This window comes from Rhineura floridana, chromosome 15 (assembly GCF_030035675.1).
Source record: "Rhineura floridana isolate rRhiFlo1 chromosome 15, rRhiFlo1.hap2, whole genome shotgun sequence".
Lineage (NCBI taxonomy): Eukaryota > Metazoa > Chordata > Lepidosauria > Squamata > Rhineuridae > Rhineura > Rhineura floridana.
Genome location: NC_084494.1, coordinates 25861230 through 25888774, shown reverse-complemented (window position 1 = coordinate 25888774; position 27545 = coordinate 25861230). Strand labels below are relative to the sequence as shown.

At 42.6% G+C, this 27545-nt stretch overlaps 1 protein-coding gene across 1 annotated transcript in view; it reads left to right on the top strand.

Moving 5' to 3' along the window:
- Window positions 1-25336, top strand: part of LOC133370843 (IgGFc-binding protein-like) — a 67448-nt gene extending 42112 nt beyond the window's left edge. Inside the window, 13 exon segments of the mRNA XM_061597720.1 lie at window positions 2957-3005; window positions 6277-6330; window positions 9284-10510; window positions 12778-12972; window positions 13499-13693; window positions 14273-14467; window positions 14994-15607; window positions 17339-17903; window positions 19958-20553; window positions 20823-21393; window positions 22270-22472; window positions 22957-23346; window positions 24840-25336. Coding sequence (XP_061453704.1) covers window positions 2957-3005; window positions 6277-6330; window positions 9284-10510; window positions 12778-12972; window positions 13499-13693; window positions 14273-14467; window positions 14994-15607; window positions 17339-17903; window positions 19958-20553; window positions 20823-21393; window positions 22270-22472; window positions 22957-23346; window positions 24840-25121 — 5136 coding nt within the window. The 3' untranslated portion in view covers window positions 25122-25336.
- The last annotated feature ends 2209 nt before the right edge of the window (window positions 25337-27545 follow it).

The window sequence follows — 27545 nt, the reverse complement described above, 5'->3', positions numbered from 1 at the left end:
GCTGGATGGAACAGCTATCAGGTGGATACAGAATCATATCAAAAATGCTTATCAATGGTTCTTTCTCAAACTGGGAGGAAGTAACGAGTGGGGTACCGCAGGGCTCAGTCCTGGGCTCAGTGCTCTTCAACATTTTTATTAATGAGTTGGATGAGGAGGTGCAGGGAATGCTTATCACATTTGCAGATGATACAAAACGGGGAGGGATACTTAATACGCTGGAAGACAGAAACAAAATTCAAAAGGATCTTGAGAGGCTGGAGCACTGGGCTGAAAACAACAGAATGAAATTTAATAGGGGTAAGTGCAAAGTTCTACACCTAGGAAAAAGAAATCAAATGCACAATTATAAGATGAGGGATACGTGGCTCAGCAATACTATGTGTGAGAAGGATCTTGGAATTGTTGTTAATCATGTGCTGAACATGAACCAACAGTGTGATATGGCTGCAAAAAAAGGCAAATGTTATTTTAGACTGCATTAACAGAAGCATAGTTTCCAAATCACATGAAGTATTACTTCCCCTCTATGGCACTGGTTAGGCCTCATCTTGAGTACTGCATCCACTTTTGGATACCTCATTTTAAGAAGGATGCAGATCAACTGGAATAGGTTCAGAGGAGAGTAACAAGGATGATCAGGGGACTGCAAACAAAGCCCGATGAGGAGAGACTGAAAGAACTGGGCATGTTCAGCCTTGAGAAGAGAAAACTGAGGGGAGATAGGATAGCGCTCTTCAAGCATTTAGAACGTTGCCCCACAGAGAAGGGACAGGATCTCTTCTCAATTGTCTCAGAGTGCAGGACACGGAATAATGGGCTCATGTTGCAGAAAGTCAGATTTTGACTGAACATCAGGAAAAACATCCTGTTAGAGTAGCACGACAATGGAACCAATGATCTAGGGAAGTGGTGGACTCCTCAACACTCAAGGCATTCAAGAGGCAGCTGGGCAGTCATCTGTTGGGTATGCTTTAACTTGGACTTCTGCATTAAGTGGGGGATTGGACTCAATGGCCTTATAGGCCCTTCCAATTCTACTGTTCTATGATTTTATGATTTCTGGTTCCTTATGCTCCCATGGGGTACTAAGCCAAACCTTGGCTTAGCATGTGGTTTGAACCTGGGCTGGTTAAGTGAGCCCAGATTCAGATGATATGCTAAGCCAAACCTCGACTCAGCTTGGCGCCATGTGGAAGCAAAAAGGACCAGAGCAAAGTGGCTGGGCACTGCTCTTCAGAAATCCACACATTTGTGCAGTCTTGGTAAGCCATAGTTTGGCTTATTATGTGGCATGAGCCAGGGTAGTATCACTTCTCAGTGGTGGCTGGTGCCCATTGGGACTGGTAAAGCAAAACACAGGGAGATCAACAGGAGGTGAAACCAGAGCCAATGATAGCTCCAATATGGCAGCAAGGCCTTCTGGGAGTAAAGAAGCTGGGATGGGCTTTGTAAAGGCAAGCAGCAAGCATGAAGAGGGTTCAGGTTAACCATGGCTCTTAGACTAGTTTCCAGTGCATCTCTTCAGATATCATCTTTAAGCTGTCTTTGGGGTACTGTTCAGTGGTGGCTGATGCCCATTGGGGATGGTAAAGCAAAATGTAGGGAGATCAACAAGAGGTGAAGCCAGAGCCAATGATAGTCAGAGCCATCCCACGACTGCTTGTGAGCAAGAATGCAGGTAGGTGGGGGTTGGAGGATCAGCGCGTAAGGGCCGACTGAGGTTGGTGGGGCAGTACCCTTTTTGCCCTGATGGACTAAACTCCATTGGGACTAAGGATGGAAAGATCAATTTGGGGTTTCCCAGCTTCTCATTTTTCCAATCTGAAATTCAGTTCTCCACATTTCTGGAGCAATTTGCTTTTTTTTAAAAAAGAAAAAAATTATCCTGAAAATTCTTCAATACTTTAGAACAACTTTTTCTTACTAAACACATTTTTGTATGCCATTTCGACTAACGCACACATTTTGCAAGCAATTTCTTCCAATAGAATGTATTGTTGTATGCTATTTTGATTAATATAGTCATTTTTATGCACACTTCCTACTAATATATGCATTTTTGGAAACTGGTTGGTTGTGGAACTGCATTGCAAAATTCAAGCAAGTGCAAATTTCGAAGGAGGGCTGTGTTTTGGTAATTCCATCTCTAGGAATGACTATGTGGAACTGGCTCTGTTGCAGATGCCACATAATACTTGTTCCACAGTTGTAAGACATCTTTTAGTATGGCAGTACCTACATTTTGTGGCTCCCTGCCCACTGACATCATACAGGCGCCTTTGCTATATTCTTTCTGCCACTTACTTAAAATATTTTTGTTTAGGTAAGCCTACCCAGAAATGTAGATGCTACATGTGTTTTCATTTGTTTTTAGCTTATTGTTGATTTTAATTCATTTTTGGATGTTTTTTAATGCCTGAAAAGGTCTTTTATTCATAATTTTAAAGTTCTATTTTATGCTTTTTGTAAACCACTGTGAGGTTTTATTACAATCAAACGGCATGTACATTTTGATAAATAAAACAACACTATCTACAACAGAAGTTGTAAACAGCAAAAACTGAAGAGCCATCGCTTCCCCTCTTCTGATGATACTATGGTAATGATTGGGAAACTGTTTCTTTGATTTATGACATGCTAATTATAAAGGGTTACATGTGCAAACTGTGGAAAGGTTTTGTTCCACCTATTCCAGTGTTGAAATGAGTTAAGGAAACAATTTTTAAAAAAATGTTCGCCTAGCAGAGACATGACCAAAGCCAGTCAGTTGCATTTTCTCTAGGGGCTGAGAAGATAAGCACAAGCTTGCTATTGATGTTATTTGGCTCTTGCATTTGCTCTTCCCCAAAGTCCAGCCCTTACGGACTGTTGGAGCTTCCTGATTGGGAAATAGACTCTGACACATTTGACCTTATAAAAGGGAACTGAGCAGCTGAGAGACAAGGGAGAGTAGGCAACACTCTTCTTCATCATGCCAAGGCAAGTTTATTGGCAGGCTCAAGGTAAGAGACTGCTTTAGATAGTTCCTTATGGGATTAATCGGCAGCTACTGCTGCAAGTAACTGACCAAGGGCAGGTTATATCTGAGCTAACCAAAGAATCCATCGAATCTAACATTCTTTTAATGCCACTGGTGTAGAAATGGATGGCTCTGTCAATTTTGCTTTCTCTCCGTTTCTTGTTTTTGCAGTCTTGAGCTGTGTTCACCATATTTCCACATCCGTTTGCATTTGTTTTTAAAAAAAGTTCTCATGAGAATGCATCAGCATCTTAATGCGATTTTCTCCCAATATACACATTTGTATGCGATTTTGCCTAATATACACATTTTTGTAAAGCAATTTCTCCAATGCAATTTCTCTTTTTATGTGTTATTTTCACTAGTATATGAACCTTTATGTACACTTAACTCAACTATATGCATTTTTGTATATGTTACTTGGTTGGAGAACTGCATTGTAAATTGCAGCTTTTTAAGAATGGCTGTATCTCAGTTTGCATATTGCTTTGGAAAGTGACAATTTGGTAAGTGTGCCTTTACATGCGAACTGAATGGAATTTCTCTCCCATCCCTTCACTGATGCTAATTAGTCCGGAAGACACGCCAGTGAAGAGAGGTTGCGATAGGTAGGTGATCGCTTCATTTCCATGACCAAACTGAAGTATTATTTTGCCATGGACACCTTCTATGTTGGCAAAAAGCTGGAGTTGCTCCTGTTCCCTTTCCTGCACCAGGACTGGCAGGTGCAGTACCAGCAGGACACCCCAGTGGCACCATGCTTTGATGTCAATGCATTGATGTTAAGAACTAGTAGACACCGTCAAAACATTAGGAAAGGACTGGTTGTTACTATATTGTTATTGAAAGATGTTGCTGTTGCTTTTTTAACAATGTTAATAGTTTATTTAATTTTTTGTAGACTGTATTGTTCTTTTCTGATGTGTATTTTGTATTTGTGTTTAACTTTTGTGAGCCACCTTGAGGGCCTTTTTGGCCAAAAGGCGGCATAGAAATAAACCATAACATAACATAACTTGCAATGTGCAGCTGTAGGGGAACACAGGTCTGCCAGCTCTCCTGCTCTGATCTCTGCATCTTCTGCCTTGCAATGGATGTGACCTCCTCCCTTTCTCCTGATTGGTTTTTCTTGTAACCCAGGCTTTCCAAAAAATCTTATTAGCAATGAAGTCTGGGCAGAGCTTGGAAAAGTTACTTTTTTGAACTACAACTCCCATCAGCCCAGTCCAGTGGCCATGCTGGCTGGGGCTGATGGGAGTTGTAGTTCAAAAAAACTAATTTTTCCAAGCTCTGAGTCTGGGTATACTGTTGGTCCAGCTCTGCTCCAGGATGTTTATCATCCATAGCTGACAGTTTATTTTATCAAGTTTAGTTCATTCACCAGGTGGACAGGGACCTGACCATTGTCATTCCTGCTTTGCTAAATTATTGTTTGGAGCACTGTATGATGCTCTGTGTGGACTGGCTTTGGAGAGTGATTGGCCTTTTCAGCAGGTTCAAAATGGGACAGCATGGCTGTGCACTAAGACTAATTACTGGGCAGATATTGACCTGGTTCTGAAGCAATCCCACTGCTCCCCAGTTATGCTCATTCTGACCCTGAAAAAAAAATTACCATTGATGGTAGTTTGCAGGAGGCATTGTTTTTTTTATGGCACACATTCATTGCTTTCATTCATTTATTGTCTGTTGTGAGGTGTGAAGGCATTTCAACAGACACTGTCATTCCCCACTTGGCTCTGCAGCTGAGTCGACTCATAGATAAGGCATGGAAGCAGGAGGTGGTGATGGATAAGGATGCTAATAGCATCCTGCGAGAGATAAAAGGGCAGTGTCCGAGAGCATTCTTTCTCAGTCCTAACTTGAAGGAGAAGGAGGAGGGGGAAAGGAGCAAAGAAGAAGGAAAACAAGGGGAGAGCAAAATCAAAGAAAGAAACACCAGGGCAGGGGGTTGGACTCTCGGGTCTTACAGGCCCCTTCCAACTCTGCTATTCTATGTTTCTTGATAGGGAAGATGAAAGAGGAGACAGAGGTGAGCAGAGCAAGCTACAAAGGGAAGTGGGGCTGCCACAAAGAGCATACTGGATTTAGGGAAAAGGGAAAAGAAGGAGGACAAAGTGGTCTGGGATCCAAATTCCCAGTGGCGAGTCAGTGGAAGAGAAAGGGGAGAAAGAACCGATGGAAGCCGTCACTGTGCAGGGAGAAAGGGGGAAATAAGGGACTGCACTAGCCAGAAATGCTAAATAACAGCAAATAAAAAGACAGGTGTCTGGTGATGAAAAGGAGTACCACACTCTTGGGAGTAAGCCTTCCACCTGGTGGTTCTCTAAAAGAAGTGACCACCTGGGGTTCTGAGGACTCCTGGGACTTTAGGCAGAAGAGAGCTAAAATCAGGTTTTTGAAAGAATATAAAAAACTCTTCTGATATTTTGTAGTGTTTTTTCTTTTTCTTCTTTCTCTAATTTTTATTTCTCTCTTTTATATGTATTGTACTTTATTTTTCAGTAAAGATTAAAAAAAAACCTTCCACAGCCTGGTTATTGGAAGGCAGATGTGGCAAACCATTGCCCCCCTCCCCAGCATTTTTTCTGGCCCTCAAGACCTCACCAATTTGGCCCATGAATCATTTCATTATTACCCTCCTAAATGCAACAGCGTAAACTGTTCTAAAAGAGACCGCTATAGGGCAGTTTCTGCTCTTATCCACATTACTGCTCCCAAGTTTCTGAAAAGTTATAATCTCGACTGTGCAGTGTTATGTTATGTTATGATTTATTTCTAGGCTGCCTTTTGGCCAAAACGGCCCCAAAGGTGGCTTACAGACAAAGAGAAAAACACAAATACAAAATACAAATAAAAACAATGCAATTTACAAAAATTCAAGCCAACAAAATCCTAGCATTTCTAAAAAGCAACAATGGCTAAAAAGCACTCATCTTCCCGATAAAGGACAGTCCCTAGAAAAATGTCACTAAGTGCAGGGGTGAGGGAAGAAAGCAGGTGGAAAGGCTTGCCACAACCTTGATGGTCCCAGCAGTCTCACCCCTGCAGCAGTACATCCCAGTCTACAGCTCCTCCTTATAAAGTCCAGGCAGAGGAGTGGGGCAAGGCAGGTGGAAAGGCTTGCCCCTTGATGAGCCCAGCACAATGCATCGCCATAGGTTCTGTTTCAAACTGCAGGAAAGGCAATGATTCTGGGGGATGTATTAAGAGATGCATAAACAATCCTGCGTATTTCCTGTTTTATTTTGCAGCCATGGCAATGAGGAGATTCCTGTGCATGTTCATTGGTGTGGTGCTATTGGCTGGTGAGTAAACTGCACTGGGAAGCACCCCTTGATTTTGTGGATGGCTATCCAGTGAGCATGTGACTTCATATAGTGTGTGTATGGGAAGAATATCTCAGTAATTCTATCTGCACAAGATGACCTGAAAAAGGAATGCTGGCATTCATTCAGTATGAACCATTCCCCCCCCCTTTTTTAATTTAACACCTTCATCCAGACTGTTAAAGAAAAAAACCACATTTGCCTAACTTCGGTGTATGTTCGGACCCCAATGAGATTTCCAATGGAAGCATGCGGTCAGTTTGTTGTTGTTATGTGCCTTCAAGTCGACTGTGACTTATGGCGACCCTATGAATCAGCAATCTCCAACAGTATCTGTCGTGAACCACCCTGTTCAGATCTTGTAAATTCAGGTCTGTCGCTTCCTTTATGGAATCAACCCATCTCTTGTTTCGCCTGTTTTTCCCAGCAGATCCCCCCCCCCAATGCCAGTCAAACATTTTTAGGGGCAGTTTACCAGCAAGAATCTCTTCTACCCCACATCCTGACAATTAAAAAAAAGGCCCAGTCTGGCCCATGAGGAAGCCAGATTCTCCCCCCCCCATGATACCAGCCAAACATTTTTGGGGTCTGTTTGCCACAAGAATCTCCTTTCGTGTCCCTTTCCCCTACAGTAAGTAAGGCCCAATCTGGCCTATGAAGAAGCCAGATTCTGCCCACCCCCATGTCAGCCCATCATGCTTTTAGGGTAGTTTGCCACCATTCCTCTCACTGAAATGTCTGTCTATATGGCAACTATGAACCCAGAAGCTGCACAATGAACTCACAGAGATATATTGCTTATTTCAAATAGTGGTAGCTGGCTAGCCACAGAAAAGAAAAGAAAAAGATTGTGCTTGTCGCTGCTTTATCCTGATGCACACAAAAGAAGGGAAAAGAAACAGCCTCAGAGAAGAGCAATGAGCAGCTTGTAAATGCATGCCTCTGAGTGGTTGGGGAGGCCTTTCATAGCCCTGCACTATTGCTACAGAAATCCAAATGCATTTCTGAGGGACTCCTGATTGGCTAGAGTTTATTCCAAGGGAAATAAAATCAAAATGGAAGGCCAGTGGGGTCCCCTGCCCCTCTAAGCGACTCCAATTGGAATGTATTATTTTTTTATAAAAAATTACCTCTGGAGACGGGGTGGAACCATAGGGATGATTATGATTGGCTGTGCTGTCCAGAGATGATTGGCCAGCACAGGAGATGGTCAGAACAAGTCCAGAGTGTCTCTAAATATGATGCAATGCATTGAATATGAATGTAAGGAACAGAGAAGCAACTGGCCTTTGGAGAGGTTGGGGGTTTAGGGTGGGCAGTGCCCCACTTACTCTTAGTGAGCAGCCTCCACTGCTCTAGGCAGCTGGTATTATCTATTGTAAAAAATACAGAAAGAAAAGAGGTAACCCTCAGACCCTGGAGAGCCAGTGTGGTGTAGTGGTTAAGGTATTGGACTATGACCTGGGAGACCAGGGTTCGAATCCCTACACAGCCATGAAGTTCACTGGGAGACCTTGGGCCAGTCACTGCCTCTCAGCCTCAGAGGGAGGCAATGGTAAACCCCCTCTGAATACCGCTTACCATGAAAACCCTATTCATAGGGTTGCCATAAGTCGGAATCGACTTGAAGGCAGTCTATTTCTATTTTCCAACCTTCAGACCACATCATAACTATTTTTGTGTGTGCATGTTTTAGGATTTTTTAGGATTTGTCCTAAAAATCCATATGAAAAAAGCATAGGATAGACTTTAGTTGAGGAACATGTGGGAATGGGATGGACATGAGTTGATCTGTCCATCCCTAGATTAAAAAGTTGGTGGGGAGGCAATGAGTGTAGATGGGGAGGTAATGAGTATTGATCACTGTTGGGGGAGACCATAGTGAGACTTCTTGGTAGTGGCACCCTGCCTATGGAACTAGCACAGACAGCTACATTTCTGTTAAGCTTCCATCAGAACCTCAAGACAGTTTTATTAACCCAGGTTTATTGTACCTTTGCTTAGTTTGCTTGGATCTATGGGATTTGTATGTGCTGTCACCAGAGACCTTATCCCAGTCTGCATCTGTTTTAGAAATGCTTTTAAAGACATTTTTAAAGATTTTGTTTTTAAAAAGATGTTTTTTTAAGATGTGTTATTTGCAAGATGTTTTTAAGATGTTTTGTTTTTCAGAGGTTTTTTGGGTTTTGTCAATTGTTTACTGCCCTGTGCTCCTTCTGGGAGGAACGGCAGAATATAAATTTAATAAATAATAATAATAATTTGATTAATATAGATGTTTTATATTTTTATATATTGTATTATATAATTGTATTATTTACTCTGCTATTCTGAGTTTTGGTAAACTACTTTGTAATCTTTCTTGATTAAATAAACCAACAAATAGATAAATGCTTCTATGGAAGAGGGGTTGGTCTTTTCTGACTTAAGAGAGGCAGCGATGAGAACCACTAGAGTGAAATCCTCCTTAGAACCGAATGTTTCCAGTGTACCATTTTTAGCAAGGCAAATCAAGCTTGTGGCAACAGCTCAGCTCTAGGCATACCTCTGTGACTCTAGTTCTCTGGCTTCTGAATCAATTTTGGGACAGAGACTGCCTGGGAGAAGTAAATTCTCTAAGTAAAGTATGTGCTCTATGGAGAAGTACTTTCTTCTCAGTGTCTTAAGCCTACTATAATCAGATAAACCTGTGTTCTGCTATCATGAGTGAGGGAAGTAAAGTTCACTGTCCACTTTCTCCATGTGAGTAATAGGATGCTCATGGCTGTTCTTTGGTTCTTTCCTCAAATTTATAAAGTCATTTTGAGATTGGGCAACTAGAACAGTAGATAGTATTCCATGTGTGGCCATTTATATATGTGTGTGTGTGTGTGTGTGTGCCATTACGATACTTGCTGTATTGTTTTCAATCCCTTTCCCTTCTTCCTTTCAGGGCCATGTATTGCGAGTTCCCAAGGAAAGGAATTTGTCACAGCCTTCATGCACAACCTCAAGCAAAATAATCGCAATACTAAGCTGGAGCTACTTATCACCGGATATCACCCTGAAACCACTGTCACAGTGACGGCAAACAATGCTACATTCAAGCGTACCGTTCCTGTTAATGAAGGGCAAACGGTGTCAGTTGAGCTTCCAAGTTCCACAGAGATGATGGTGTCCGACATCTTTGATAGGGCTGTGCTGATCCAAGCAGACAAAGACATCTCTGTCTTTTCCAGCAATCACAAGGAGTATTCAACTGGTGCTACGGTAGTGTACCCGGTCCAGCAGCTGGGCACATCATATTATGTGGTAACCCCAGTGGGTGACATGGTAGACACTTACAAAGAATTTGCAGTGGTAGCCTATCAAAACCCCACTCGAGTCAAAATTCACCTGACAGGGCCTGTGACACTGAAAGGGACAGTTTATCCTGCTAAGAGCATGCCGGTTGTTGACCTCAAGGCCTTCCAAGCAATCCAGCTGCAAAGTGTGCATGATTTGTCTGGCACCAAGGTTGAATCAAGGGGACCTGTGGCTGTCTTGAGTGGGCACAGCTGTGCTAAGAACTACACCAATTGTGACCATGTTGTTGAACAGCTCCTCCCTGTTTCCCACTGGGGTACCACCTTTATTGTCCCTTCACTATCCTTTCAGAACAAAGGTAACATAGTGTATGTCATTGCTTCCAAAAATTCTTTAGTCACATATCAATCTGGGCCCACATCAGGCTCCTATAGTATGAAAGCTGGAGAAGTTATTCGGTTTAGTGTCCATCCTTCTCAGTCACTTTACATCTCAGCTGATGGAAGAATTCAGGTCCTTTTCTTCTTTGCTGGTGCATCAAGAGGAAGCAGAATCTATGATCCATTCCTCATCAATATTCCTGCATTAACAAGCTATTGCAGCTCATACCACCTTGATTTAATGGCCAAGTTTGATAATTACGCAGTCATTATAGCCAAAACCTTGGAATCCAATGAGATCACATTAGAGAAGAGGGGCATTGAAAACATCCAGTGGAGACCAATCCCAGGCACAGAATATTCTTCTGCTCAACTCAGCTTGAGCAAAAAAGCTAGTGCTCTCTCCCTAGAGCACCCCAGCACTCCTTTTGGGCTATTCATCCTTGGAACCTCATACCGAGATGGCTACGGCTCCGTGGCCCTTTGCTCATCCAGTAAGTATTATCATTGGTGTGTTTAAAAATAATAATAATGGGCTTTAAGAGACAGAATGAATAGTTGACTATAGTTTAAAGCTTGGATCAGCAGACTACTAGCCAATTATTCAAGGTTGTTTTTCTACCGCAGAGGCTCCTCCTTCAGCCTGTGCAACTTCAGTCTTCTGCAACTCGGTTGCTTTCCTGCTTTCCCCAGTCTTACCTGTAATCTGCAGATTGCCAGGGCATTTTTTAAGGAAATGTTTCTGGCTGTCCATTTTTTCATTCAGATGCCTTGTACGTGGAAGCCTCTCTACAAGCCCTGACATGTGGATTGAGCTGAAAGTGGGTGGTTTTTTTTACAATCCATTACACATGTTACTAGCCTAGCAAAATTCTTACCAGCCCACCCACCCACCAGTAAATATACATGAATTAAGAGTTAAAAACTGCTGCTTATGATCCACACCCTTCTGTAGCAGAATTCTTACAAAGAAAAAGACACAAGGAATCAGACATCACAGTGCACAGAGTGAGTGGTTTTGTTAAGTTTTTCAGAAAAAACTGGGGATCTATAATAACCCTAAGAATGATTATATGCTGTATTTTACTTGATTTTGTACGCCGCCTAGAAATAAAATTTTATTATTATTATTGTGTAATGTGCTCCTGTGTTCTACTGTTTCTATTCAGTTTCACTAAGGTTCCATACCTCTAGTCAGTGTTTCAGTGGTTTCCAATCTTGGTTCATTGATTAAATTTTATGTGCCCATTTGTGTTGACTGTGTGTTGAGAAGCTAGGACTGGGTGTCCATTTGGACACACAACTATTACTGTAAAAATGCCTTCCAGACAGCTTCTTCATCTTGGAACCCCACAGGTTCATGCTACATTTGAACATATGAAGGTGCCTTAGACCATTGGTCCATCTAGCTCAGTAGCGGCTCTCCAGGCTTTCAGGCAGAGGCTTTTCTACCTGGAGATGCCAGAGACTGAACTTCTGAAAGCAAAGCATGTGCTCTACCACTGAGCTATGCACATTCCATCCCTTCTAGTCTGAACATGTGTCAAAGCAAAGGCTAAGGATATTGTTGCTTTATCCCAATCCTGTCCAGAAGAGGAAGAGGAACCTGGATCTTGGTCTACTTTTGAGATAGGCTACAATTAGGATCCAGCTCAGATTTCTCCCTTCTGCTAGTTCTGCTAGACATTAGTTTCACATGTGTCTGGATCACATCCACACCATACATTTACAGCACTCCCATATCACTTTAACGATCATGGGAATTGCTGGGAATTGTAGCTCTGAGTGTAAGGGTTCTCTGAACAACTCTCAGCATCCTTAGCAAACTATAGTTCCCAGGATCCTTTGGGGGAAGCCATGACCATATAAGTGATATAAGAATGCTTTAAATGTATGGTGTGGATTGGCAGACTGTGTGCATATGCATCCATGATTTTGGTGTGGGGGTAGGTGAGAAATTTGATTCAGTTCACGTTTCAAACCAAATCCATCAAATGTGCACTTTCTAAAACAATATGAGAACTGAAACACAGACATCCTTTCAAATTAGCACTTATTCACATTTTATGATGCAGTTCGCCAACCAATGTTTACAAAAATGCATACATTAGGGGAAAGTGTGCATAAAAATAAATATATGAGTGAAAATAACGTGTAATAATGCATTATATGATGAGAAATGACTTGCAAAAATGTGTATGAATCAACACTGCCTACAAAAAAATGGTTATTAGAGAAATCTGCACTAAAATGATGGAGATTTTCATGAGGGTTTAAAACAAACCCTCAAATTGCTGCAGAAATGTGGAGAACTGAGTCTAAGACTGGAAAAAAGAGAATCAGAGAGAACTGAAATTCATAGATCTTTTCATACTATTTGGGTGGGACAATGTCCTTCCTGAAAGCTTCATGTGTAGATAGGTGGAGGGGAAAACCTTGTCAAATGTACAAAGAAATGGTGAAAAATAAAGCAGTGTCGAGTTTTCAACACACATGCTGCAAACATTCCCATGTCTCTGTGCCACAAATTATTTAAAAAAGACAAAAGCCATATTTTGAGACTGCTAATTGAAGACCAGATGGCAGGGGTCCCCATGTTTTACCCAGCTTATTTTCTGTGAAATTGAACTATAAAATGTTGGGGTAGTTAACTGCAAATCAACATAACAATATAAAAATGTTTTGCAGAAATGAAGAAATGGAAAGATTAATTGATCCACGACACTACCTGATCAGTTTTGATAATTCTTTTTCCATTCAGGTCCCACCTCACCCCCAATACCCTGCCCTGAGAACAGCCACTACGAGGCCTGTGGAAATGCCTGCCCAGCGACCTGTTCGGACCGAACGGCTCCCTCCAAATGCGAAGACACCTGTGTGGAAATCTGCCAGTGTAACGAGGGCTACGTCTTTGGTGCTGGGAAGTGCGTCCCAGTGGAGAGCTGCCCCCCCATAGGTATGAACTGCAACGCAGGGCAGGAGTTGTGAGCTGACTGAGGCTGCTATACTCTCTGCCAGTGTGTCCCCAAATTAGGGAGATTTGGATGTAAAAGGCTTTTTGTGAAGCCAATGAGGGAAGCCCCAGACGCTGTGGGAGATGGAGGCAGAAGGCATTTCAGAAACGCTCCATTACCAGAGATGGTTCGGGAGAGATGGTGAATGAGACATGGAGGAAATCAACTGGAGGCCAGTTTGGGCCCTTGGGAGCTTCAGATCTAGCCCACAGCATGAGCTTGATTCCAAAGATGCTCATTTATTCACCTCAGCTGCTGTCTCCTGGACAAGATACAAAAGTCTCTTTAGCCCTGCCTCTCTTAGTTTCAACAGCAAGTGAATGTGAGTTTAGAGGATGGCCAAAATGAATCAACTTGCTGTCGGTCTGTGGGTACTCCTGACTACAGCCTGAAATTACTGTTTGTCCTTGTTTGTTTTTATACATGTAATCGTACCTGATCAGTTTTGATCATTCTTTTTCCATTCAGGTCCCACCTCACCCCCAATACCGTGCCCTGAGAACAGCCACTACGAGGCCTGTGGAAATGCCTGCCCAGCAACCTGTTTGGACCGAACGGCTCCCTCCAAATGCGAAGACACCTGTGTGGAAATCTGCCAGTGTAACGAGGGCTATGTCTTTGGTGCTGGGAAGTGCATCCCAGTGGAGAGCTGCCTCCCCATAGGTATGGAGTGCAACGCAGCGCAGGAGTTCTGGGCTGGCCGAGGAGAAATCCGCACTAAAATGCTGGACATTTTCATGAGGATTTAAAAAAAAAAATCTGCAGATTGCTGCAGAAATGTGGAGATCTGAATCTAAGACTGGAAAAATGAGAAACAGAGAAAATGGAAAGTCACAGATGTTTCCATCCTATTTGTGTGAAACAATATCGTTCCTGAAACCTTCATGTGTAGATAGGTGGAGGGGAAAACCTTGTCAAATGTACAAAGAAATGGTGAAAAATAAAGCAGTGTCGAGTTTTCTATACAGATGCTGCAAACATTTCCATGTCTCTGTGCCACAAATTATTTAAAAAAACAAGGCAAAAGGTATATTTTGAGACTGTTAATTGAAGACCAGATGGCAGTGGTCTCCACGTTTTACCCAGCTTATTTTCTGTGAAATTGAACTATAAAATGTTGGGGTAGTTAACTGCAAATCAACATAACAATATAAAAATGTTTTGCAGAAATGAAGCAATTTGGAAAGATTAATTGATCCGAGATGCCACTTGACCAGTTTTGATCATTCTTTTTCCATTCAGGTCCCACCTCACCCCCAATACTGTGCCCTGAGAATAGCCACTATGAGGCCTGTGGAAATGCCTGCCCAGCTACCTGTTTGGACCGAACAGCTCCCTCCAAATGCGAAGACACCTGTGTGGAAATCTGCCAGTGTAACGAGGGCTACGTCTTTGGTGCTGGGAAGTGCGTCCCAGTGGAGAGCTGCCCCCCCATAGGTATGAACTGCAATGCAGGGCAGGAGTTGTGAGCTGACTGAGGCTGCCATACTCTCTGCCAGTGTGTCCCCAAATTAGGGAGATTTGGATGCAAAAGGCTTTTTGTGAAGCCAATAAGGGAAGCCCCAGACGCTGTGGGAGATGGAGGCAGAAGGCATTTCAGAAACGCTCCATTACCAGAGATGGTTCGGGAGAGATGGTGAATGAGACATGGAGGAAATCAACTGGAGGCCAGTTTGGGCCCTTGGGAGCTTCAGATCTAGCCCACAGCATGAGCTTGATTCCAAAGATGCTCATTTATTCACCTCAGCTGCTGTCTCCTGGACAAGATACAAAAGTCTCTTTAGCCCTGCCTCTCTTAGTTTCAACAGCAAGTGAATGTGAGTTTAGAGGATGGCCAAAATGAATCAACTTGCTGTCGGTCTGTGGGTACTCCTGACTACAGCCTGAAATTACTGTTTGTCCTTGTTTGTTTTTATACATGTAATCGTACCTGATCAGTTTTGATCATTCTTTTTCCATTCAGGTCCCACCTCACCCCCAATACCGTGCCCTGAGAACAGCCACTACGAGGCCTGTGGAAATGCCTGCCCAGCAACCTGTTTGGACCGAACGGCTCCCTCCAAATGCAAAGACACCTGTGTGGAAATCTGCCAGTGTAACGAGACCTACGTCTTTGATGCTGGGAAGTGCGTCCCAGCAGAGAGCTGCCCCTGCACTCACAAAGGCATTTTGTACAATGCAGGGCAGGAGTTTTGGGATGATGAAAGCTGTCATACACTCTGCAAGTGTGACCCCAAATTAGGGACGGTTGTGTGCTTAAAGGCTTCTTGTGAGGCCAACAAGAAATGTGCCCTGGTTAATGGGATCTTGGGCTGTCATCCCAGCAGCTACTCCACCTGTATAGGAACTGGGGACCCTCACTACACCACCTTTGATGGAAAGAAGTTTGATTTCATGGGAACCTGCATTTATCAAATGGTGGCAGTCTGCTCCAAGGACCCCACCCTCACCCCGTTTTCGGTCACCGTGGAGAACAACAACCGGGGGAGTAAGGCAGTGTCCTTCACCAAAGTGGTGACACTAGAGGTCTACAACATGACCATCAGTCTGAGCCAAGAGCATCCACGGAAGATTAAGGTACAAATGTTGGGTGACAGGGAAGACTTAGATTAAGCACTTTTTGGCTGGTTGAACCATAGATCATGTGATGAAGTCTTTAGGCATGGCCATTGCATGCGATTCTTTTTTCTCACGTAGGGAAGAACGTGAATGGAAGTACGAGAACACTCTTTTCTGTTGTGATTACAAGGCTAAAGAAGCATGTTTATGAATTAGAGCACAACGAGATCTTCTAAGAGCCATAGGACCGCTACGACTTTGTGCCTCTTTCTCCCCTCTTTCCGCCATTGCTGGGAATGTATAGTGCAATGCAAGATGTGATGCTAAATACTTTCATTGTGCCTTTTCCTGCCAGCCAATGATATGTGGCTAGGGCAGGGAAACAGTGTGAGGAACTTGTGTTATGGACTGTATTATACTAGGTACCAGGAACAAAGGAGAATGATAAAGAGGAGTAGCAGCTATCTGTCTCTTGCAAATCCCAGTTCCACCCTTTGCCCAAACTCTATATTCACAGTTGAAAAGAGGCACCATCCTTCATCATTACTAAAGAAATCCTTTTACTTACATAATTGATCTCTATGCAGAATAATACTATACATACTGTTGTATTTTGTACGTTTGTGTTTTAAGAAGTTTGTCCTGAGCAAGACCCAGTAGTTGAGGGAGGAGATTGGAGAAGCCCAGCAAAATAGGCATAGAAAAAAAATAGGCTGAGAATGTGACTGCAAGTGATGAATAAGATCTCCTTAAGAATGACTAAATTCTATTTCTTGGGGAACATGGGGACCAATAATTTGATTGGCCCAATATCATTACAAATAAAATGGATTCACTTAACCCATGAAGTTCATCTGGGAATTAGTCTGATTAAAAAGCAGCTCAGACAAAAGCTTTGGTGTCTAGGAATGGACAAGCGAGTTGAGGAAATGATTCAGCATTGTATGGTTTGTGCTGCAAGTGATATTTATGTATTTATTTATTACATTTATACCCTGCTGTTCCTCCAAGAAGGAGCCCAGGGTAGCAAGTTATAAATCCCAGAATATTTTTCCTACTCCATCAAGTCTGGTAGACTATCCCATGGGGGAAAATGGTGTTGGATGTGATGAGTTCTTATGAAGATCAACCCGCTAAGCAAAGATTTGCTTTGCAAAAAAATGTGTATATCACACAAAATTGATACAAGAAGGTTATATTAGGAGAAATTCACACTAGAATGCTGATGAATTTTCATGAGTACTTTTTTTTTAAAAAAATTGTAAGTTGATGTGGAAATATGGAGAACTGAAATTAACGAGAAAATGAGAGAAACCAAAATTACAGAGGGTGTCTTGTCTGAGGGCCTACAAAACCTGGAACCAGCACTGGTCAGTGGAACACAGTTTATCCTCAAAGGACAAATTTCTGTTTTAACTGTCAGTAGTAGAAACAATTTTCTTTCTTGCCGTCAGGCTTCTGATTATGTCACATAGGGCAAGTAATTTCCTTCTAATTCTGGAAAGCTGGATAAACTGCATTGATTATAGAGCCTACAACAGGGGTGGGGAAACCTCTGACACTCCAGCTGTTGCCGGACTACATCTCCCATAATCCCTAACCACTGGCAATGATGCTGGGTCCACATGTTTCCCACCCCTGGCATAGAGCATAAACTGTGCATCTAATTTCTTGATAATGAAAATGAGTCCAAATTATTGTTTTCTAAATTCACAAAATTTCTTGACATCACTGCCATGTGTTTTCCAGGTCAACGGGGTCTTTGTGGACCTGCCATTCTACTACAAAAATAAACTGAAGGTCTACATCAGCGGAGTCCATGGCTTCATCAAAACAGACTTTCATCTGAGAGTTAGTTTTGACTGGTACAGCTATGCCAGGGTCATTATTCCCAACACTTATGACAATGCAGTCTGTGGACTGTGTGGCAATGCCAATCAGGATCCCAGCGATGACTTTGCCATGAAGGATGGAACTCTAACAGTGGATGAAATCCAATTCGCTGATAGTTGGAAGGTGAAGGAGGTCCCGGGGTGCTCTGCAGGATGTACCAGTAACTGCCAAGTGTGCACTGAGGCAGAGAAGCAGACCTACAAAGGGAACCAGTTTTGTGGGATCCTCATCAGAAAGGATGGGCCATTCAGGCAGTGCCACAAGACCATTGACCCAACACCCTACTTTCATGATTGCGTCTTCGATACCTGTCAGTACAAGGGTCACCATGATACTCTGTGCAGTGCCATCAGTGCCTACGTGACATCCTGCCAAGATCTGGATGCCCAGGTTGGGAAATGGAGATCATCCTTCTTCTGTGGTAAGGGTTACTTTCTGAATCTGAGTTTTATTAAATATTTGGGTGGCAATGGCCACAATGTGATCATAGTTTTTTTAAAAAATGAAATTTATTTGACAAGGATTTGAATGTACTTGTAAAATATCACACTGTATTAGGGATTGTTGTTTAGAGAGTTACAACTCTACAGGGATAGTACCTGTAATGAGTCCTAGTGTTCTTTCCTGTTAGTGCTTCACAGACCTGATACCTATTTATACGTATTATTCTTCAATCCAAAATCTCATAGCAATATTTTTTAAAAAAACAAAAACACAAATATCTTCATTCAAACATAAAGAAGGCATTGCATTGTTATATTAGCAGTTAGAAACTACCATCCTCCCAAATAACTTGGAGTGTTTCATTTCTACTGTTTTGGGTTCCCTATTCTGTATCAAGGAGAACCTCCGTTCCCCATAGCCATTTTAGTAATGTCTGTGAATGGATTAAAGCAATTATTTGTATGGTCAATTGGTCAATTAATCAAATCTACAAAAACTGTCCTTGCACCCGGGAATTTCTATTGAAAGAATTGGAACTGAAACAATAGCATAGCAAATATTACTTTTGTTTTCATACAACGTGGCAAGGTAGGGATAGAAATATCCGTCAATTTCGGTTCCCTCAGTTTCCCCCTTTTTTTCAATCTGAAATTCAGTTCTCCACATTTCTGCAGAAATTTGTGGTTTGTTTTTTTAAAAAATCCTCAAGAAAATTCTCCAGCATTTTAGTGTGAATTTCTCCAAATAAACACATTTTTGTAGGCAGTTTTGACTAATGTACACATTTTTGCAATCAATTTCTTGTCATATAATGCGTTTTTATATGTTATTTTCACTTATATATTCATTTTTATGCACACTTCCGTCTAACATATGCTTTTTTGTAAACATTGTTTGGTTGGTGAACTGCACTGGAAAATCAAGTAAGTGTGAATTTCGAAGGGTAGCTGTGCTTTGGTTCTTGTAATGTTTCAGAAAGTGCAGACTTGATAGATTTGGCTTGAAGTGCAAACTGAATTGAATTTCTTGCCCGTCCTTAAAATGTAAATGTACTGCCTTCAAGTCGATTCCGACTTATGGCGACTCTAGCAGTGACTGGCCCAAAGTCACCCAGTGAGCTTCATGGCTGTGTGGGGATTCGAACCCTGGTCTCCCAGGTCGTAGTCCAACACCTTAACCACTACACCACACCAGATGTTGTTGGACCACAACTCCCATCAGCCTCAGCCAGCATTGCCAATGGTCAGGAAAGATGGGAGTTGTGGTCCAACAACATCTGGAGGCACACTGGTTGGGAAAGGCTGCTATAGGTGAACTTAAGCTGGCTTAAAGTACACCAGATCCTAACTCCGTTCAGGAGCTCTCGGGAGGGGAGAACACCGGCTGAGCCAGCAGAGCTTTTTCCTGGCATAACTTATGCCAGGACTGATGGTCACATAAACAAGTTGGATGGAAGTAGGATATGGCATGAGACCCACTCCTGTCAGTCCCAGCCCTGCCACTCCCCCTTTTTGGGGACTTAGTTTACACAGGTTTCAGCTGAGCCAACTAAGCCCTGGCTGAGCCAGGTTGGGCTGGCTGAGCTGGGATGAGGGACTTATGCTGGTATAGCTCGGCTGAGCTGGACCTAGCCAGCCAACCAGAGATCTGCCACATCCTGTATCCCCTCAACCCAGCATAAATACCATTAGGATTGTGCCCTAAGTGATGGTTGCTGCTTCACATATGGCAGAGGAAAGGGCATTCCATAGTTCAGGGGCAATAGCAGAAAATGCCCCTTTACAGGTCAGTGCCGTATGACATTCTGTAGGATGTGGCACCATAAAAAGAATTTCCTCAGCAGATGTAAGTGATTTTACAGGTCTATACAAGGGCAGAAGTCTTTCAGGTAAATTGGTTCTGAGTTGTTCAGAGCTTTACATTTTGAACCACACCGTCTCCAAAATTCTTCCCAAAATAACAACTTGGCCATACTTGAGGTCAGCTTTAATTTCAAAAATTGGCAAAATTCTCTTTATTCTTTCCTTCTAGGTCTTCCTTGTCCACCAAATTCCCACTATGAACTTTGTGGAACTGGCTGTCCTAAGACATGCCAGAACCGCTCCACTACAATAAAGTGTGATGCTCCGTGTACAGAAGGATGTTTTTGTGATTCTGGATTCTTCCTCAGTGGGGATCAATGTGTCCCTCTTGTAGAATGTGGCTGTGTGTACTATGGCAGATACTACAAGAAGGGAGAGGAGTTCTTCCCCATTCACTCCTGTCAGGAAAAATGCCGGTGCATGGACAATGGAGTCACCAAGTGTCAGAAGTTCTCCTGTGGAGCACATGAAGAGTGCAGGGTGGAGAATGGCATCCAAGGCTGTCACCCAGTAGGATATGGCACAGTTCTAGCATTTGGGGACCCTCATTATATTTCCTTCGATGGACAAAGCTTTCGTTTCCATGGCTCTTGCACTTACACCTTAGCCAAAGTCTGCAGCAAAGACCCGCGGCTACAGCAGCTCTCTGTGCTGGTGGAGAATGAGAAGCTTGATCATGGGCATTTGGCTCTAATAAGGAAGGTTGTGATCTCTGTTCACAAATATACTATTGTCCTTGAAAGGGGAGTGAAATGGAATGCGATGGTATGTATGTGCCTCTCATATTAGAGGAATAATAATAATAATAATAATAATAATAATAATTTCAAATGTTTAACCTGCCCTTTCTCCCCATAGGTAGTCCAAGGCAGCCCACAATAAAATTACATGAAAATAGTTTAAAACATTACTAATTAAATTACTTTAATCTGTCTTTAGATCACTGATTTGAAAAATAGCATGTGCACAAGGGTGTGTGTGGGGGACCAGAGTCAACCCCCATTAATATTCTTTATTCTTTTTTGTTGGTGCAGGTGGATGGAGAGTTCTACACTTTGCCAGTTAATAGAGATGACAAGAAACTCTGGATCACTCAGGAGGGGAACAATATCATTGTCCAGTCATCCTTTGGCCTCACAGTCCTTTATGATACCTCCTCATATGTTTGGGTGTCTGTCCCCAGCACCTACAAGGGACAGATGTGTGGTCTGGGTGGCAATTTCAATGGTGACGAGAGCGATGATTTCATGCTTCCCAGTGGAAACCTCACTGAAAGTGTAGATGAGTTTGGAGCCTCCTGGAAGGTCGCTGTGGATGGTGCCATTTGCTCTGATGGCTGCGGTGAGGAATGCCCTACCTATGATCCAGCCCAGACATCACCCTATGAGAATGAGAACTCCTGTGGAATGATTGTATCTGAGACAGGCCCATTCAAAGACTGTCAGTCATCCATGAGCCCTTCTGATTACTTTGAGCACTGCTTGCACGACATGAGTGTGGCCAATGGGGCACCAGAACACCTCTGTCGAAGCCTTCAAGCCTATGGAGCTGCATGCCAGACTGCTGGACTCAAGGTTGAAGCCTGGAGAACAGCGTCCTTCTGTCGTAAGTTTATTAAGAAGGTGTTTTCCCCCTTTCTATCCTTTTCATAGCAAGTCTCCCCAAAACTAAAAGTAGAATGAGCTATTGGCTAAGCTATGGCAATTACAATTCATTAATCCTCCTGCCCTTTTCTTTAAGCTTTGTCTCCTACTTATCTTTCTACCAGGTTCCTGTTTTTCAAACCATTCCCTAATTCCTTCATCCTCCTTGTCTGTGAGCCACCTGGCTCTTAGTGGCTCAATGGTATTGAAAGCCACTGAAAGACCAAGGAGAATCAACAGAGTCACACACCCCCTGTCTCTCTTCCGACACAGGTCATTGTACAGGGTGACCAAGGCAGTTTCCATACCAAACCCAGGCCTTAATCCCGATTGAAATGGATTTAGAAGATCTGTCTCTTTCAAGAGTACCTGGAGGTGGTTGGCAATCATCCTCTCGAGAACCTTGCCCAGAAAGGGGACATTTAGTATTGGTCTAAAATTATTAGGATCTTCCAGATCTAAGGAAGGCTTCTTCAGGAGCAGTCTTACCACCATCTCCTTCAAGCAGCCTGGGACCACTCTTTCTTGGAGAGAAGCATTAATTATTTCCCTGGCCCTCCCAGCTGTCATCCCCCTGCCAGATTTTATCTGCCATGAAGGGCAAGGGTCCAAGACACAGGTGGTTGCACAGACCCGACCAAGTACCTTTATTTATACCTTTGTTCCTTGAGCGATTGAGTATGTTTGTGAACGCTCAAGTCAGCTATAGCGCCATACATTTCTGTGCCATAAACTTAATATTGACAAAGCAAAATGGTTGAAACTATTTTTTTGTTTTGAAAGTCCTGCCCATTCTGTATTTGTCAAACATTACTTTTTCTATTTGCTTTCTCTGTAGCCCTCACCTGCCCGGCCAACAGCCACTATGAGGCATGCACAAGAGCATTTTGTGATTTCAGCTGTGCCAGCTTGTCTACTTCAGTCCAGTGCACAGGCAAATGCTTTGAAGGCTGCCAGTGTGATGATGGCTACTTGTATGATGGAGATGCATGTGTACCTACAGACAAATGTGGCTGTGTACATGATGGACTCTACCTCAAAGTAAGTTTATGTAGTCCAGTTACAAGGTTCCTTTCTAGAGGGATCAGCAGGGATGGTTTATAGGAATGGGAGAGAAATTAGATCCAGTTTGCATTTGAAGGTGAATCTACCTAATTCACACTTTCTGAACATGTGAACTGAAAAACAACCATCCTTTCAAACTGACATTTGTCTGATTTTTGCGGTGCAGTTCCCCAGCCAAGGAATGTGTACAAAAATGCATATGCTATGCATAAAATTGCATGTATGAGTGAGAACATAAGGTACAAAGATGCATTATATCAAATTGCTTTGTAACATTGTGTATATTGGGCAAAGTCACATACAAAAATGTATATATTAGGGGGGGAAATTAACACTAAAATGCTGGTGAATTTTCATGAGGAAAAAGTGGGCGTGGCTGTGACTATCATGAAGGGACCCTGCACTTCTGAATTTGCCACTGCACTAATATATATATATATTTCTGGGAATTTCCCAATAGGTTGGAGAGACCTTCTTCTCAAGCAATTGCAGTGAGAAATGCACTTGTAGCATCTTGGGCAAACTTACCTGTGTTAAAAGCAGCTGCCGCACAGGAGAGACCTGCACACTTAGGGAAGGTGTTCGCAGTTGTGTGAGCATGGAAAGTCTGGAAGGCCAGTGCAAACTCACCCCAGGAGCCCAGCTCACTTCCTTTGATGGTGCCTTAGGGAAATACCTCTGCAGTGGAGTTTATGACGTAGCTTCTGTTTGTGACAAAAGCGCCCCCTCTTGGTTCAGGGTGGCAGTGAGCATTGGAAAGAACAGCGATAATGGCTTGGTAGTCGGGAGAGCAGTCTTTGTTTTCTTTCCGGAAGCATCCATCACTGTTAAAAAGAACAACAGGACATGGGTAAGTAGAGGTTAGCATGAAGCATGCCACGGGAGAACAAATTATCTAGTAGTAAGGTACAACGGCTTGTTTATGCAATTATCCCTGGTCACTTCAACTTCTTATTTGCTTACATTTTTCACAGGCTTATCATAGCTGCTGCAGATGAAAACTGAAGAAGCCCAAAATAACTTGGACCCCTTATTAAATGCCTGCTTAGTTTTAAAAAGGTGGTTGGTGGTGAATCCTGAACTGTTGTGAAGCCCAAATGTATAGGTTAAGGAGGCACAATCTATAGTCCTTCAGATGTTTTTGGACTACAGCTTCTATCATCCCTGACCATTAGCCGTGTTAGATGGAGTTGATGGGAACTGAAGTCCTACAACCTCTGGAGTGGCCACAGGGTTCCCATCCCTGTGTCATATCAACAATATAGCTCAGGGAGATCAGAATTCACAGCAAATGCAGTGGTTTCAAAGTAACATGAGCTACTGGTCACATGGGATATCTTGCAATCCAAAACCCCTGAAATACTTATTCAAAATAGTCCCCCCCCAATAATCATACATTATGCTTCTTTCTCAATAAAGTGAAGCTCCATAGCTCTGTGGTAGATGGAGCATCTGTTTTGCATGAAGAAGCCCCCATGTTCAATCCTTGGTATCTCCAGGTATGGCTGGGAATGTTCCCTGCCTGAAACCCTAAACAGCTCCTGCCAGTCAGTGTAGACAATACTGAGCTAGATAGACGAATGGTCTAATTCATTATAAAGCAGCTCTCTATGTTCCTAAGTGGATTGGCTGCTTCCTGTCATAAGTAGGTTCTCTGGACCATCACACTAAACTTGTGGCTGTTGTTTTTTTAAACTAATTAGTATTTGCCCTGTGAACTGCGTTCAAGTTGATTCCGACTTATGGCGACCCTATGGATAGGGTCAGTGAAAAAAGCGGATAAGAGAAAAATCAACTCATTTGAAATGTGGTGTTGGAGGAGAGCTTTGGGGATACCATGGACTGCGAAAAAGACAAATAATCTGGTGTTAGAACTAATTAAACCAGAACTATCACTAGAAGCTAAAATGATAAAACTGAGGTTATCATACTTTGGACACCATGAGATGACATGATTCATTAGAAAAGACAATAATGCTAGGAAAAACAGGAGTAGAAAAAGAGGAAGGCCAAACAAGAGATGGGTTGATTCCATAAAGGAAGCCACAGACCTGAACTTAGAAGATCTGAACAGGGTGGTTCATGACAGATGCTATTGGAGGTCGCTGATTCGTAGGGTTGCCATAAGTCGTAGTCGACTTGGAGGCACATAACAACAACAATGAATAGGGTTTTCACGAGGCTGAGAGGCAGTGACTGGCCCAAGGTCACCCAGTGAGCTTCATGGCTATGTGGGGATTCAAACCCTGGTCTCCCAGGTCATAATTCAACAGAAACAATTAGAAGTTGCACAACCCGACAGTTCTCAAGAATTCTCAAAGTGCCATTCATTATGTGTTCCAGGTAAATGGCCGTCCAGTAAGGCTGCCATACAAGATCTCCAAAGCTGTGTCTGTGAGCAAAATTCAGGATGGGATCTTGATTGACCAGGCCTCTGAGGTGCAGATTCACTTTCATCCCAGTGGAGAGGTGAGAGTGAAAGTCAAGAAGTCCCTTACAGGGAAGCTGTGTGCCCCGTGTGGAAACCTCAATGGAGATAGCTCTGATGATCTAAGGCTGCCCAGCGGGAAGGTTGAGACAAACGTTGCTGAGGTCCTACATGCTTGGGAGGCTGAAGATTTCTAATATTATTACGTTGCTCTATGGGCAGTTGCTCTATGTTGCAACATAAAGACTGCAGATCTGCTTATTTTTAACTTTCTTCTGAGTAGACACATAGATGATTATACTGTAGTATTGTTCCCTTGGAAAAAACTTCACAAAAAGCTGATTTTGTTTAATTAACTCAGGATTGCTTCTGCATAATTTAACGATAATACAGTTGACCATTCAGCTTTAAATGTATCTTGATGTTTCCCGTCCACACTAGTGAGCAATGCTTGATGGGATGTATTCATGCTGTGTGTTGTTTGCCCCTCCCTTTAATGAGTACTTCCCTTCTCTCCACACATTTTGGAAATTTGAGGACCATTGTGGGCATGCGGACAGGTATTTGTTCACCTGTGCGCATGCAATGTTTTTTTCCTTTTTTTTAAATTATCTGTGGAATTGTGCACCAATAAACTTCCACCAAATCCAGCATTTAACACATGTGGGTAAACCAGGCTTTTAAAATTATATTTTATGAATATGAGTCATAGAATCATAGAATAGTAGAGTTGGAAGGGGCCTATAACGCCACTGAGTCCAATCCCCTGCTCAGTGCAGGACTCCAACTTAAAGCATGCCCCACAGGTGGCTGTCCAGCTGCCTCTTGAAGGCCTCCAGTGTTGGAGAGCCCACCACCTCCCTAGGTCATTGGTTTCATTGGTGTACTGCTCTAACAGTTACAAAGTTTTTCCTGATGTTCAGCCGAAATCTGGCTTCCTGTAACCTGAGCCCATTATAATGTGTCCTGCCCTCCTCTGTGTGACAACCTTTCAAGTACTTTGTGTTCTCCAAGTTGCACCACAGTTTTCTGTGTTGAGATCTGTATATTGAAGATGGCTGTGGTGGAAGTCAATCTTCCAGATTTGCGCAAAAGAGCTTCTTCTTTTTTTAAAAAAAATGTCAATATTGCACCTGGCGTCACCAAGTAGTGAACCAGCAGCCCACTGAGGAAGAAGGGCTTGCCAGGGCAAAGAATGGCCAGGCAGGCAATCGTTCTCAACACAGAAGCTGTAGTGCAGCTTGGAGAATAGAAATGGTATGTTTCACACACAAACAAACACAACCAAGGCAGGACAGGGGAGAGTGTTTTGGGGGAGGGGAGCTGGTATTTCTTTACTCCCTCCTGTAACTGCAAGGGCATGTTTTATTTTAATTTTAATACAGGTGTTTTTGTGCAAAAGAGATATTTTGAAAATAAAAAATACTGTGAAAGCAGCGGAAATAGGCATGCCATATATTTTCCTTTGTCGTGGTGGGAGCAAAATGGCTAGGCTATACTCATGCAGAGGATATGGTGAAAACGTCACCACGTGTACTTCTGATCCTGCCCTCCACTTCCTTCCAAAAAGGATATCCGAACTGTTAATTGCAGAAAAGCACAATAAAAATAATTGGGGTGGTGGTGGTGGTGGTGGAGCAACTCTCCTACGAGCAAAGACTACAGAGTTGGGGTTGTGTGTTTTTTAGTTTAGAAAACGGACAAAAAGGGGGGGGGGACATGATTTAGGTTTATAAAATTATGTATAGCATTGAGAAAGTGGATAAACAGAAGTTTCTTTGTCTCTCATAACACCAAAAGGTGGGATCATCCAGTGAAGATGACAGTAAGAGACTCAAGAAGTCACAAGGAAGTACTTCCTCACACAATGCATTGTTAACTTATAGTTTGCTGCTAAAAGAAGTGGGTGACAGCCATGAGCATAGATAGTTTGCAAAAGGAAAAAATGGAACTTGGCATAATTTTCTATTGTTCGGGTGGAACAGTTTACTTTTAGGAAGTACCTTCATTTGAATATTGACAAGTCCTATTTTTAACTCTACTGAGCTTGTTCTAGTGTTGAGGTACTGGTAGTAACCAGAAAGGACGTGAGATAGAAAAAAATGAACCAGAAACATTTATTTAAATCACAGCAGAAAGTGATAAAACATACAAACTCAGGAATAGCAAATACAAGAAAAATATATAATATATAAAAATATATAAAAGGAAAAGTAGAATATTAGATACACGTAATGATTGCCTGGAACAAAACTAAGATGTAAATAAAGAAATAAGAGGAAGTTAATGTAAGGGGTAGTGGGAATATAAAGATAGCAGCAATTGCACAAAGATAATTAATTAAAAGAAATAACTGACAAATAAAAATAATAAAACCAAACAAGTACCAATAATGTGGGGTGGGGGAGAGTGAAAAACGGTTCAAAACTAAAGCCCTAAAACGCATCCTCCGGAAACCTCCTCCTGCCCAAATGAGTTCAATCAAAAGCAATGGACCAAATTAAACTCACTCCTAAGAAGACATGCGCAGGATTGCAGCCTAAGTTTCTTAGTGCGCGATTCAAGTGGTATATATGCCAGGCTGAGAGAAGGTGGATACCAAGGATCCCTGGCTGAGCCAG